Genomic DNA, 15,632 nt, shown 5'->3' with positions numbered 1-15,632 from the left:
TGATTGGACGCTCTGAATAGCAATCATAGCGCGAGGTGCCAACGGCCTCCTTCTCATTGGCTAAACCGGATAACACCGGAACGACTCGCGAGCGTCCTCCAATCGCAGCCGCGGCCGTGGTCCCGCCTCTGAATCCGGTTCCTCGTGAGCGTCCCCACCCCACGGCGACGGCTTCTCTTTGGTTCGTTGCCAGCGTCAATCAATCAATCGAGGTGGCGGAACGGCTTCTTCGGCGGGTATTCCGGCCTGTTCCTGGAGCCACTGAGGGACGGTGTGTCAGCTGACTCGAGCTCGTGTTAGCTGAATCGAGCTACGTTAATCATGGTGAGTTTCAACGCTGCAGATTTTGGTGTCGACTTGTTCGCAAGAGCGAGCCTCGCTGTGGGGAGCGGCAGTTAAAGACTCCCGGTTTGCAGAGAGTTGTGAATGGGCGTTGTTAGGCTTGGCCTGGGCCTGCTTTCATGATAACTCCCTCACTTGACAGTGAGAGGGAGCATGGGATCTGAGGTTCTACTGCAAATGGTTCGTTTGCAGAAGCTGCAACCGTGGGCATAATGAACGGAGGCCTCGAGGTTGTGACCGTCTTGGGCCCAGATTCAATTTTTTAAACCATTTTCGTTCCTGAAATCTGAACCAAGAGTTGATATCTTAATTTATAACGTGATGCCATTGATACAGCTTTATGCTTTGCTGGATTTCTCTTTCCCCCTAAAACTCTAACGCCGTCAATAAATTATTATATTTGTTGAGGGGGTGTCCTCTAAGCCATCGTTTTCACTCATCAAAATGTCTCCCTCCCTGCCCCGAATCACAAGAACATAAGTTCAATCTTCTGTTGGAGTGGGGCGAATCGAACATGGTCAATCATTTCAGTTTACTGTTTGATTTGTATCTGTATAGTCTATTGACGTGAGTCATTGGGACAATTTAAGGAGTAAGCCCTGAAGTGTATTGAGTGTTCAGTCTTAATTCGCACAGCAGTGAAAGTACTGTTGGAACTTTATCTTTACCACTTCTAGCAAATGATTCAAGCCAGCGCAGGAGTTCATTTAGATGGAATGGCCTTTGTATTGAGAAGGTTTGTGATCCTCAACACCTGTCATTCTTCTTGTGTTTGAATCTGTGTGTGTTTAGAATGCATGTGGACGCACAAAATGGCTGGTTCAGGCTAAGAGAGCACAGTGTAAGAAACTGGACCAGTTATACATCATATGGCTCATTAAGCTTACTGTCATTCATTATGGGTCGAGAGTGTGGTGCTGGAAAAGCACAGCCGGTAAGGCAGCATTTGAGGATCAAGAGAATCGACATTTTGGGCAGAGGCCCTTCATCAGGAAGGACATTGCTGATGAAGGGCTTGTGCCCGAAACGTCAATTCTCCTGCTTCTCAGATGCTGCCTGACCTGTGTTTTTCCAGTTCCACACTCTTTACTCTGATCTCCAGCATCTGCAGATTTCACTTTCTCCTGTCATTCATTATGGCCATGCTGTAATTTCTTAATTCTCCTTATCTACTTTCCATGTATTGTTAGTAGAGGATAGTGCATTTATGGTTGAGGATCATGCAGTTCAGTGGCTCAGGCACCTCTCCTTCTTTCAGTGACCAATGTTGACAAAATTGTAGCAGACCTAATCTGCACATGAAAGCAGGATATTATACAATCTACCTTGAGCTTTATGTTTTTAATTTCTATAAATTATAACCAAATTATCTGCCATACTTAGCAATGGGATCTATATTGTTAGAACAAAAAACTTCAGTGGAATCATTGTTTCCTTAAATTTTGAGTGCAAAATTTGAGGCATGTTCTGAAGTTATAAAATTGGTCTGGAACATTTTTATGATGCTTTAGAGGGCTGTCAGCTATTTGCATTCACTTAGCTCATAAGAGGAGGAGATAGCAGCCAGAACATCAGTGCTTTATATTTTCTCTAAATATTCTATACAGTCATTATTTTGTAAAAGATTATTTAATCAAGTGTGCAGTGTGTGATGGAAACAAGATGATTTAGGGAATTAATTACATTGCTTTTCATCTAATATGAGCAAAGTCTTCGTAACTATCTTCCTGTGTTTGAAGAGTTCAGTCTGTTTCTTACACTACTCTACAAAGTGAGCCTCATACACATTTTCTACAGGAGATCTGGTAAAATGTATGTATAACATTTCATTTCAGATTTGAAACATTTTAAAAGTAAGGTTAAGCCATAATAGTGTACTCTTCTGGTCTAGATTAAAATCTTTGTTGTCCCAATAATAGTAATAAAACTGATGAAAATCTGTGACCTTTTAGGCATATTTTGTTCAAAAGATAATATATAATGCATTGCACTGCTCAAAACTCCTATGATATCTTAGTTATTGATAGCAATGCCTTTGTGGAATTGCTTTGTGACATAGCATGCATTTACTGTGCATGCTTGGATTTTTTCACACTTTGAAGTATAAAGGAGCAGCAAATTCAAACTTGCATTTGAAGTCGGAATGCTTATGGTCTCTTCGATTGCCTCTGAATCCATTGAATATTAGACATTTTAACTTTTAAAGAGGTATTTAGTCACTATATACAAAATGTGCTTTGTTTATTCCTGCCTTTATGAAACAGTGCAACTTCAGATATATCTTCAGTAATGTCATGATTCAGTCTTCCTCTATTGCTTATAAATGAAACATGAAGCATTTTGCTCTCCATTTCACTTCAATGAACTAAAGCTGTCAGTCAGTAAAACAGGTATCTGCTCAGGTAAATGCATTTATTTGGGTTCCTTCACTAATTATAATATCTGTTCATTGATAAATCCTGAACTCTTTGTTAAATCTGTTTGTAAATGGTTAGTTTGTATGAGGTTAAAGCTGCAGTATTTCATAGTATCGCTTTGCAGTACTTGTTGGAAAGTTAGACACTTTTAAATATTAATGTAGTTTTCTAAATCTCTCAATGCTCTTGGTAATAATGGTTAAGGAAATACGTCCTATACATGAAATCTGTCCTATGTCTGTTGTAAATTGAGTTGTTGACAAAGTTATTGATATGTTGAGTGAGTGGGTAAGTTCTAATAGGAAATTTATTAGTATTTTTAATCTGCCTGATCAGACATTTTATGATGTACCTCTGGAGCAGGTGGGACTTGAACCCAGACCTTCTGGCTGAGATAGGGCCATGTTTTTATTTATTCGTGGGAGGAGGCAGTCACTGGCTAGACCAACATTTGTTGCCCATCCCTCGAGAGCTCTTAAGATTAAACCATATTCTGTGGGTCTGGTGTCACATGTAGGCCAGACCAGGTAAGGGTTGAAGTTTCTTTCTGTAAAGGATTATTGTGAACAGTCAGCAATGGATTTTCATTAGACTTTTAATTCCACGTTTGTAAATTAAGTTCAAATTCCACCATCTGCTTTGGTGGGATTTCTATTTGGATCCCCTAAACATTACCTGGGCCTCTAATTTAACAAACTGCTAGGCTATTACTGCACCATATTGCAACTGCATTGCAAGAGTCCCTGATAGGGAATTGTATATGTTCCTTTTAAGTATATTCAGCTGCTTGTGTCAAGACCCCGTTGTGGTTCATAGTGACTGTCTGAAGCAGCAGTTGGTTTCTTGTGTTCTGGCTCAGAGTTGAGCTGGAGCGAGATCTTCAAACGCTGTCATTATCAGGGAGGTAGACAGTCAATTGCTGTGTTTCAGGAGGCAAACATGTCTTAGATTAACTATATTGAATTCAGTAAGAGACAGAAGGGTGTGACTAGGCATAAGGCAAGTAGTGCTGAAGGAGCCTCAATCCTTAAGCTTGTCCCACAGGTTTGAGATTATTGCTCCCTGTGTGGCAAGAGCGGAGCTGAAGGGAGGATGAGCAAGATGTCCGTGGTTTGGTATGGGGAGCAGTTGAAGAGGTGGGAGAAAAGAGAAATATAGTTGTAATTGGATTGTAAAGTCGGGGAAATAGATACTGTCCTGTGTGGCCAGAATGGAGTGTCCCAAATGCTGTGTTGCCTGCCTGATGCCCGGTTCAGGATACCTCACTGGCTGCAGGGGAACTTGGAGTGGGAGAGGAAAGAACCAGTTGTCGTGGTTTGCATAAGTACTAATGAGTATATGTAGATAAGGAAAGAGGTCTCTTGGGCGAATATGCGAAGCTAGATGCTAAATTTAAAAAGCAGAACCAAGATGATGATCTTTGGGCTATTACTTGAACCACAACTGAATTGGCACAGGGTCAACAAGCATAGAGGTAAATGTGTAGCTCAAAGATGGTACGGGAGAAATGGGTTCAACTTCATGGGACATTTGCACTACAAGTGGGGAAAGAGGAACTGTTCCAGTACAATGGCAAGAAGTGACATAGTCAGAAGGCGTGGAATCAGTGTGGGACAGTTGGAGAACTGCAGAGGAACAAAAGACCCTGATGGGAATTGTACTCCTTGGTGTAGGGAAGAAAATAAATCAGGAGATAGAGAATGTATGTAAGAAAGGCACTGCTTCAATAATTGTGGGGGATTTCACTGTGCAGGTGGATTGGGAAAATTGGGTTGATAGTGGATCTCCAGGAAAGGAATTTATGGAATGTCTACAAGGTGGCTTTTTTTCTTTGGAACAACTTATCCAGAATTTCCAATGGGCTCTACCATATGTAATGAGGCATGCTTGATTATGGAGCTTAAGGTGAAGGAACCCTGAGGGATAGTGACCTTAATCTAATAGAATTCACTGCAGTTTGAGAGGAAGAAGCTGGAATCAGATGTAATGGTACTACAATTGAGTAAAAGTAACTATGAAGTTCAAAGTTTGAGAGAAGATTTGTTGCTCGGGTACTCGTTGTTGTGGTTCTGTTTGCCGAGCTGGGAATTTGTGTTGCAGACGTTTCGTCCCCTGTCTAGATGACATCCTCAGTGCTTGGGAGCCTTCTGTGAAGTGCTTCTGTGATCTTTCCTCCGGCATTTGTAGTGGTTTGAATCTGCCGCTTCCGGTTGTCAGTTCCAGCTGTCTGCTGCAGTGGTTGGTATATTGTGTCCAGGTCGATCAATAAGCACGTCGACCTGGACCCAATATAGGCATAAAGGTCTTTTTCCTGTATGGCAGCCAGTGACCAGTGGAGTTCCACAGAGGTTAGTCTTGGAACCACAATCGTTCATGTTATCCATTAGCAATCTAGACAAAGGGACTGAGGGCATTGTTCAGTTTGCAGGTGACACAGCGATAGGTGGATGGACAGGTTGTGTTGAACATGCAGAATGACTTGGAAAGTGGACAAAGTAGTGACAATGTGGAAAAGGTTCCCTACTTTGGTAAGAGGAATAAAGGCATAAACTACTTAGTAAATGGCAAAAAGGCTTCAGAAACCTGAAGCACAAAGGGACTTGGCAGTCCTAATTCAGGATTCTAAGGTTCGCATGCAGGTTCATTTGGCAATTCGGTAGGCAAATGCAATGTTAACATTCATTTCAAGAGGGCTAGAGTACAAAAGCAGAGATGTACTGCTGAGGCTGTATAAGGCTGTGGTCAGACTGCATTTGAAATATTGAGTAATTTTGACCCTTCGTCTGAGAATGAATGTGTTGGCCTTGTCAGAGGTCCAGAATAGATTTGTAGAATGGTCCTGAGTTGAAGAGTTGCAGTTGAGGACTCTGAGTCTGTACTCTATGGAGTTTGGCAGGATATGGGGGGGGGGGGGGGATCTCATTGAAACTTGAGAATATTGAGAGGCTTTGTTGAGTGGAAGTGAGAAGTTTCCACTAATAGGACCTGAAGGCACAGTTTCGAAATGAAGTGGTGATCCTTCAGAATTAGAGGAATGTTTTCAGCCAGGACTCATTGCAATGGGCTGTAGAAGGCAAGTGATTTGTGTATTTAAGACAGAAATATTCTAGATTGGTAAGGGAATAGAGTTGTGGAACGAAGACATGATTGAATGGTGGAGCAGACTCAGTGGGCTGAATGGCTTATAATTACCCCTATATCGTGTGGTTTTAGGGACTAACCTGTATTAGAGATTGTTCAGCTGTTTAAATATTGCTTCCACCACTGTGTTTCATCTTTTAAAATAAAGCCAGCAACAATCTAGAGATCTTCGTAAACAAAGAACTGCGGGCACTGGAGATCTGAATCAAAAACAGAAGTGGTTGACAAAACTCTGGTCTGGTGGCATCGATGGGGAGAAAACAGAATTAATGTTTCGAGTCAGGTGACTGCTCATCAGAATCCTGAAGAAGGTTCATAAGTCTCTACCAACAGATGATTAATTACTCAGCCAGTTACTAATAAGGTAACTGGGTTTTTTAACATATAGAATGACAAGGATAAAAATTAGCATTCGTTTCACTTTCCTTCACAGTGTAAAATTGTTCTTTTACAGTTCTGTGAACCCAAGTTCACATTTTTGAAGAACATCAACCTGTGTTTTATGTTGGTCAATGAAAAGTATAATCCGCCAAAGAGGATACTGGGTCAAGTTAGTAGGTGATCTGAGAAGTGAAGAAAAACTTGATTGAGTTGGATGATCAGCCATGATTATATTGAATGGTGAAGCAAACCTGAAGGGCCAAATGGCATGCTTCTCATTTCCTGTTTTTACACTATCCCCACTCCAAAGTTTAGCCTGGAACAAACGGTTTAAGACTTGATAATTAAGCATCTGGTCAGCCACTTATAATTACGTGCCTACTTGATGTTTGTTTGGTATGATGCAAACTAAAAAAAATTGCTATTATAATTGGTAGAGAATTCAAATATTTTGGCTTTGACGAATTTGGTTGTGTTCATTCTTGTCCCATGCAAGTCAGTGAAACAGTTTTGCTACAGGTGCATCCCTGGATCAAGGCCAAAAGTACTAAACAGTAACTTTAACTGTTATGCAATTTTTAAGTCTGGATTATTTGGAGTACTAACTGGCACTCAGACAAAGTTGATTTCTGCAGCTCTCTTGCAATATGGATGTTCGTCTTTTGCCACCTTCAAAAGTAAGATGTCCATTCTTAAGGAAACTAGTTCATGTGAAATGGTCATTAGCTACTGGAAACATTATTGATTTTTTGTAAATGTAGTTTGTAAAATTGCAGACTTGTTTTTTTAAAGTATCAACGTTTGAGTAGATTCTTGAAACCGCTTTTCTTTGGAGCTTCTCAGTACAAAGTCAAATTGAACAAGTGCTTACAATTTTCTCTATCTAGAGGGGATTTTTGAAGATGTTTTCATAATAGTTATTACAGCCGGAAAACATTTTATTTTCTAAACAATCCATGTGATTATTTATGTTCCAAGCAAATACATTTTGTTTTGACTAGTGGTGTTCCTTTTTTTTTTTATAGCCTACAACTCAACAGTCACCGCAGGATGAACAGGAAAAGCTTCTTGATGAAGCTGTTCAGACTGTTAAGGTCCAGTCTTTCCAGATGAAGCGATGCTTGGTAAGAAATATACTGTGTAAGTTATGCAATGATAAATGTAAAATAGAATAAAATACATGGGCTTGTCCAGTGGTTCAAAGTTTATCCAGTGACATCAAAAAGGAGTCCTATCTGCTGACTTAGCTGATCTGTTGATTTGAAAATGTTAGGATTGGCATTAGATTAGATTAGATTAGATTAGAGTGTGGAAACAGGCCCTTCGGCCCAAATATTAATGGTCTGGATTTCTAGCCTCTGGCAGATGGCCGAATTGGAGAAATTCTTAGTGCCTCAGGAGAAAGAGGCTCTGGAGATGCAATTACCATTGCATGTTGGGGCCTCTGGGTGCTTCGGTTTCCTCCCACAGTCCAAAGATGTGCAGTTCAGGTGAATTGACTGTGCTAAATTGCCCATTGTGTTATACTAGTCAGAGGAAAATGGGTCTAGGTAGGTTACTCTTCGTAGGGTCGGTGTGGAGTTGTTGGGCCGAAGTGTCTGTTTCCACACTGTTGGGAATCTAATCCAATCTACTGTTCAAGAATGGGGGGGATGCAGAAGACCGGAAACTGTAGGCCAGCTGTGACGGCGAGAGGTTTAGAATGGTGAAGTAGTGATAGGTGAATACGGGTGGGGATACGATCCGGTTGGTTGAATTATTCAGTTTGCCGATGACAAAGGTGGTGGGGTAGATAGTGGTGTGGATGCTGAAGGACTTAAACAGGCGAGGAGATGGGCAAAGAAGTGGCAGATGGAATACAATGTGGGAAAGTGAGAGTTTGTGCATTTTGGTTGGAAGAATAGAGGCATGGAATATTTTCTAAATGGTGAAAGGCTTTGGAAATCTGCAGCACAAAAGAAACTTGGGAGCCCCAGTTCAAGGTCCTCTTAACACTAATGTGCAGTTTATTTGGCAATTAGGAAGACAAATGTAATGGCAGTATTCATTTCAAGAGCTCAAGAATGCTGAGGCTGTATAACGTTCTGGTCAGATTTTGTTTGAAATATTGTAAGTAGTTTTGGGCCCTGTATGGAAGAAAGAATGAGTAGGTATTGAAGGGGGTCCAGAGGAGGTTTACAAGAAGGATCCTAAGGATGAAGGGCTTATGAGTGTTTGAGGATTCTGGGTTTATATTCTTAGTTTAGAAGGATGAGGGTGGATCTGATGAAACTTGCAGAATAGTAGGAGGCCTGGAAAGTGAATGCGCTGATGACGTTTCCACTAGTAGGAGAAACTAGCACCCAAGGGCATAGCCTCAGTGAAGTGATGCCCCCTTCAGAACTGAGAGGAATTTCTTCAGCCAGAAGATAGTGAATCTGTGGAACTCTTTGCAGCAGATGGCTGTGGTGGCCAAGTCTATTTAAGGTATATTTAATATAGGGATAGGTCTTTGATTAGCAAGGGAATCGAGGGTTGGGGGAGAAAATCTGGAGAGTGGGGAGCGGAGGTTGAGAAACGTATCAGCCATCATTGAATGATGGAGCAGAATAAAGGAGTTGAATGATTTAATTTTGCTAGATGTTATGGTCTTTTAATTGTCACCGTAAGAGAAATTGTTGAGGTATACCACACCAAAAGATGAGCCGGTCCACCTGCTCCAGAGTTTGTCACTTAACATCTGAAGAGGTTAATTAAACATTCCTACAATACTGAAGAAGCCACTTGGCTTGTTATGTGTATGGTGGCTCTCTGGAAGAGGTCAGCTCAGGAAGCCCAACTCCTTGCCTTTTCCCTGGTAACCCCGAATTTTTCTTTTCTCTGCCAGACATTTTGGCTTCATTCTTTTATTATTATATAAACTTTGAATAAATATGAATCATTTGCTCAAGTTCTGATGACTGATGTTATATTTTGTATTTCAGGACAAGAATAAATTGATGGATGCACTAAAACATGCTTCAAATATGCTTGGTGAATTACGAACTTCAATGCTGTCACCAAAGAGTTATTATGAGCTCTGTATCCTTTTTAGTAATGAATAAAAATCAAATAATATTTTGCTCACAAGTTGTATTTATACAGCGTTTTGATGTAATAAGATATCCTGAGCAACTTTCCAAGAACATTAGGAAGCAAAATTAGATGGAGCCACATAAGACAATATTAGGGCAGATGGCAAACAGCTAGATCAGAGAGAGATTTTGAGTGTCTTAAGATAGAAGTAAATAGTTACTGGTTTATGGGGGTAACCTAGACCTTGTGGTCTAGACAACTAAATATGGCTATCAGTAATAGAACAGTTAAAATTGCACGTTCAAAAGGTCAGAATTAGATGACTACAAATTTGAACTATGAAACAGGGAAGGTTGTAAAGCTAGAAAGGACGGGTCCTAAGGGCAACTTTTTCACAGAGCGTGATGCAAGTATGGAATGAGCTGCCAGAGGATGTGGTGGAGACTGTACAGTTACAGCATATAAGAGACATCTGGATGGATATATGAAAAGGAACAGTTTAGAGGGGTATGTGTTAAGTGCTGGCAAATGGGATTAGATTAGGTTAGTTGTGTGAAACAAGAGGTTCCGATAAAATTTAGAGTTAACAATAGGGTGCTGGAGGCAAGGGTAATTGGTTAACGATGGAAAAGCAGTCATTAAACAATATTGAAAGCATTCAGTATGCAAGGTCAGCTAACAAGGGGAAAAGTATCCACTGTACGAGTCCAGTTAACAAAGTTAAGAGCACCCATTCTGTAACAGTAAAGGGCTTGGCCTCTGCAACGATACTCGTTGATTGTAATGTCACCCAATTAATATGTATGTTGTCTTCTCTGGATGCTCCTCCCTGTAAAATGACTATATAATTCATTGAAGCTGTTGTTTAAGAGAAGATCGTGAACTCCTGTCCCTGAGCACATGGGTGATCATTTGTGTTCTGTCTCTGCCGCGTGAGGAGGTGAATGTAATTTGCTGAGAATAAGGACAGATGCAACAGTTTTGGCTTACCACAATTATGAGGGGCAGAATATAGGAGAACATTTTGTGTTGTCATAAAGAAGTACTAAATGCATTTTCAGTGGCAAATGAACTGAAGTTGGGGGAATATAGCAATGCTACAGACATGGAAATAGTCTATCTTAATTAAGGTATGTGTTTAAAAGCTCATCTTGGCATTAAATAAGATGCCAAGGTTTCAAGCCATTTGGTTTAGAATCAAAACACTTTACAGAGTTGGAAGTACATTTTGATAAACTAGGAAGAGACTTGGATGGTTTTGATCCCTGCCAAAGTAGTACAAGCTTTTTATACTTGTCAGGGCTTTTAGAAGGTGCTTTTTGGCAGAGAATAGTTGAGAGTTATCTTTGTCCCTGCGTCATCCTAAAATGCAATGAGCAGTAGAAGTCAAGGGCTTGATAGTCTTGTCAGATTGAATGGGAGAAAGTGAGGACTGCAGATGCTGGGGATCAGAGTCGATGAATGGCTCAGATCTGAATGAATGACCAATGCAATTGTCAACCATTTTCTTTCAAGATTTTGTCCCTCAGTTTGCCAATGAAAATGAGAGCTGCTCAGAAGTAATAACTGGGGAGAGTGTGTATTGGTGTCAAGGGCATAAAAGGTAGGGATTATGCTGGTTTAATAAATCAGTAACTGCAGAATTGTGAACAATGGAAGCATTTGGAATTTTAAAAGTGAATTCAAAGTTTTTTCTACAAGGATGGTTATCCATTTACTTTGGAGCTTGTGGATGGGGGTGGGGGGTAATATAGATGGGAAGTGATCTATAGTTCAATAAATTTATTTGTTAAAATGTGTAATTTGTGCAACTGTGCAGTTCTTCTAAAAGGTAGTGTACAAAAAGAGGGACCTGACTAGGTGAGATATTGCAACAAAACCAATATTTGGTCCTGATCTAAAATTGATCCCATCATTATGTATGGCTGGAAATTTGAACATTAACTGATTTGCTGTGTTTTAGTTATAATTAGTTGGGGAATATAATTTGTGCTATTTTATCAGGGATAATGTTTTATATGGTGAACAAATAAGTCAATTACACTTTTTAAATCCTTGTAGGAATGCAAGTTTTGCACGCAATGCATATCACTTTGTATATTTGCACAGAAAAAGTAAATCTGAACTTAGTTTAAAATTTTTCTATCATGTATTTCAGAAAAAGATAATTTTGCTAAAACTTTTCAGCTTCTATGTGTTAGTGTAATTAGCAAGATAAGCCAAAGAGAGGATAAAATGGCATTTATACTATCGAAGAGGAGAATGTTGTTTTATTGGCAAGTGTAGACACAAATGAATAATGTCAGTGCTGTTGTAAATGTACATAGGCCGTATTCCTCCATCTGGCAGATTGTATCAAAAAGCATATCACTTCAGTTGTTCATACCAAGCAAGATGCTGAACATATCTAATCAGCCCAAACATGGAAAATTCCCTAACATTGTCCAACACTTGATGTAATCCTGCGATTACCAACATTTGCTACACAATCTTGTGTCTGAAGAATTACACTGACAATTTTGAGGATTGTTGGGTCTCTGTATGGCTTACAGCAGATAATGGTCAGTGGGTACATGGAGAGGGTGTGCTATATACATAAGAGGATTTGTTTTAAAATATACATCCAGTCACAACTAAACATGAAAAGAACATGTAAACTAACATCAGTTTGAGCTGCTTTGTTCAATTTAATTGCATATGGGATCCTCCGTTTTGATGTCTTTCCTCAATCTGGACCTTTCAGCAGTTGGAAACTGCTTCAGTGAGTGTGCTTTGTGCTGTAGCATATTGTTTTGAAATTTTGATTCATTCTTTTGGGACCCAAGAATAGAGTTGCTCATCTTGGCTTCTGCTCCCCAGACAGAAAACAACTTTGGAGAACTGCTGTTATATCTCAGCTTTTATTTAAAAAAAAAATCACCTATGGAACAGATATTGAACCGATATGGTAGACAGATATTTCATTAATTGGGGAAGGAAGTGGTAAGCTCGCAAAGAAAAGATGAAGTGATAGCTTTGTCCATCAAGAAAAGTGAGTTAGTGCGAGAGTCGTATTTGATCTTCTTTTAGTTAAATCCCCTTAACAAAAAAAAGTTGCAAAGTAACATGCAATTTATTATGTCTGAAATTTAAAGTAGTGATACCTGATGACCTGTAGCGATTGCTCAGCATGAGGATGGTGTCTATGCTAGATTTTCTAGCCCACTCCACTCAAATGCTGACATTTTTAAGGTAGATATAATTTCAGCTTGTATTAAGTCTTGCATTAGTTTGAACTGTAATTCTTCATGTGTGTTCGATAGAATCATTTGAGTACTATAATTCTTAGTCTTGAAACATTTATTTTCATGTTCTTTCTGTACAACCACCTTTTTGAGTGGAGAGTAACCCTTAACTTAAGGATAGACATGGCCATTTCAGATGAATTGCACTATTTGGAAGTTTATCTGACTGATGAGTTTGCTAAGGGAAGAAAGGTGGCTGACCTGTATGAACTTGTTCAGTATGCAGGCAACATCATTCCAAGACTGTAAGTACACTCCATTGTATAGATAATGGGCAAGTGGATTATATACTTCAAATGCAGCAAAATTTGTCAATTTGTATCTTAAAACTGCATTGTGTTGGCAGCTGATTCTAAATTGATCTCCATTTATACACTAAATTCTGTACTTATAGATACCAGACTTTTATTAATTGGTTCTACTTTGCTAGTGTGACAAACTGACAAGATTTGAAATGCAAGGTTAGTTCTAGGGAACTGAGAGTAATGTCCTACTTTTAATATTTGACAGTATCAGTGGAAGAACAGTGCTCTGTATTGAGCAACAGAGTCTGATGGATTAAGTTAACTATATTAACCTCTGCTTTTGGCACGTGTCCTGCATTGTTTTTTGCCTTCACTAGGAAAATTTAGGTAGCAAATCACTTAGTCTGTATTAAGTTGCTTCTGGTGATTAAAATTAATCAAATACATGGATGCTGGTAATCATTGATTAAAAATGTTCAGTTTACATTGGCTACTTTTAACACCTAAATAAGTACTATGCAATTTAGATCACTTTTGACTGCCATCATGACTTCTCACAAGCAAAAATTGCTGGCGAAACCCAGCAGATCTGGCAGCATATGTGGGAAGAAAGCAGAGTTACTGTTTAGAGTCCAGTGACTCTTCAGCAGTTATGAAGAGGAGTCACTGGACTCTTCACTGTTATCTCTGCTTTCTTTTTTAGATTAGATTACTTTACAGTGTGGAAACAGGCCCTTCGGCCCAACAAGTCCACACCGACCCGCCAAAGCACAAACCACCCATACCCCTACATTTACCCCTTACCTAACACTATGGACAATTTTTAGCATGGCCAATTCACCTGGCCTGCACATCTTTGGACTGTGGGAGGAAACCGGAGCACCCTGAGGAAACCCACGCAGACACTGGGAGAGTGTGCAAACTCCACACAGTCAGTCGCCTGAGACGGGAATTGAACCCGGGTCTCTGATGCTGTGAGGCAGCAGTGCTAACCACTGTGCCACCGTGCCGCCCAGATGCTGCCAGACCTGCTGAGTTTCGCCAGCAATTTTTGTTTCAGATTCCAGAATTCAGAGTTCTTTGTATTACATGACTTTTAAAATGTTGCTTGTAAAACTTAGAACAATTCTCGCCTCATTGTTGCACTTATTTTTAACCAAACTGAGTGTATTTTTGATTTTGAATGTACAGCTACTTGCTCATCACTGTTGGAGTTGTCTACATTAAGTCGTTTTCCCAGTCAAGGAAGGATATTCTTAAGGATCTGGTGGAAATGTGTCGTGGGGTGCAGCATCCATTGCGAGGGCTGTTCCTCAGGAACTACCTACTTCAGTGCACTAGAAATATTTTGCCGGATGAAGGAGAGGAGACTGAGTATGTTTTAGTTTTTCTTAACATTAAAACACCTTAATTCCTGCAAAACTGTAAGATAATATAATACATTAATTACTCAATGTTGTCGTTGCATTCCTGAGAGGTGCAACTAAGGATCCGTAGGAGCTTGCTTCATTCAAAAGAAACTTAAATTGTCATTTACGAATTAAAACTTTGCATATTTATAAACCCATTTAAATCAAATTAATATAGAATAAAATTCAAAACTAACCAAGTAAATTGTTAAAACTCTCAAAAGAATTGCTAACTATTTCTATTTGACTCCCACTTTCTGACCTGTTTCTTAGCCCAATCAGTCAATACCTATCCAGCAGTCAACACTGAGGAGACATCACAGCTTATCTAATAGCATCCTGGCCCATTGCCTACTCATGCTCATCATATAATGTTGCATAGTGCTAACTGATTTGCCGCACCAGTTTCTCGCATGCCAGAAATGCTGGGGCAATGAGATCAGCTGACAGTAATAATATTAGTATGGGTAATATTAGTGTGTATTGACAATTGGTTAACAGACAAGAAGCAAAGAAGGGATTAAAATAGCATTTTCAAATTAGTAAGCTGTTACTAGTGAAGTGTCCTAAGTATCAGTGCTTTGGCCAAAGTTACTCAAAATCTTTAATTGTTTGAATAAAGATACTGAGAGGTTGCATATCTAAACTTGCTGATAAATTTGAGAATGTCAGTATGGGGATGGCACTGAAGCAACAAAGGAAAATTAACAGGTTGTGATTGGTAGCAAAGTGGCAGGTGGTACATAATGTGGGATTTTTGAACACCTTTGCTTGATAGTAAAAATAGAAGTGGATTTTTTTTAAAGCTCGAATCTTGTACATGTAGATGCTCAGGAGCTTCAATGTATTTGTTTAAAAAGCACAAAGTTAATGGACAGATAACACATGTAGTTAGGAAGAAAACTGATATATTGGCCTTTATTGCAAAGGATAAAAAATATGGAGACCTTGCTATGAACATATAAAGCTTTGGTGAGATCACACCTGGAGTACTTTATTCAGTTTGGTCTCTATTTAGAGAGGACTACGCTTGCACTGGAGGAATTGCAGCAAAAGTTGACTTTGGTTCCTGGGAGATGGTTATAGTTAACTAATCAATATACGCCCATTGGTGTATATATAAGAAAAAGGAAAGTGCCAGAGTGTCTATTTAAAAACAGGCTGGCACAAAACTAGGGAAATGTAGACCAATTAGCTTAAGATTTAGGAAAGAGTTGTGCAGTAGCTGTTTTAAAATTCTTTCTTTGGGTACAGGCATTACTGGCTAGGCCCATTGATTATCTGTTGCTAATTGCTCTTGAACTGAGTAACTTGTTAGGTGATTTCAAAGTGCAATTAAGAGTTAACCACATTGCTGTG

At 39.5% G+C, this 15,632-nt stretch overlaps 1 protein-coding gene across 2 annotated transcripts in view; it reads left to right on the top strand.

The window, feature by feature from the left end:
* Positions 1 to 159: 159 nt before the first annotated feature.
* The window catches only part of vps35 (VPS35 retromer complex component), a 42,951-nt gene continuing 27,478 nt past the window's right edge, over positions 160 to 15,632 (top strand). Inside the window, exons 1-6 of one of the 2 annotated variants that reach the window (XM_043706896.2) lie at positions 160 to 324; positions 6,049 to 6,264; positions 7,307 to 7,405; positions 9,245 to 9,341; positions 12,741 to 12,864; positions 14,056 to 14,238. In XM_043706896.2, coding sequence (XP_043562831.1) covers positions 7,391 to 7,405; positions 9,245 to 9,341; positions 12,741 to 12,864; positions 14,056 to 14,238 — 419 coding nt within the window. In that variant the 5' untranslated portion in view covers positions 160 to 324; positions 6,049 to 6,264; positions 7,307 to 7,390. The remainder of the gene's footprint in view (positions 325 to 6,048; positions 6,265 to 7,306; positions 7,406 to 9,244; positions 9,342 to 12,740; positions 12,865 to 14,055; positions 14,239 to 15,632) is intronic. The other variant, XM_043706895.2, reaches the window with a different exon arrangement.

The sequence above is a fragment of the Chiloscyllium plagiosum genome, unplaced genomic scaffold, assembly GCF_037043375.1.
Source record: "Chiloscyllium plagiosum isolate Xiang-an unplaced genomic scaffold, Cpla_swu_hap1 HiC_scaffold_17, whole genome shotgun sequence".
Taxonomy (NCBI): Eukaryota; Metazoa; Chordata; class Chondrichthyes; order Orectolobiformes; family Hemiscylliidae; genus Chiloscyllium; species Chiloscyllium plagiosum.
This window is presented reverse-complemented; position numbering and strand designations above follow the sequence as displayed.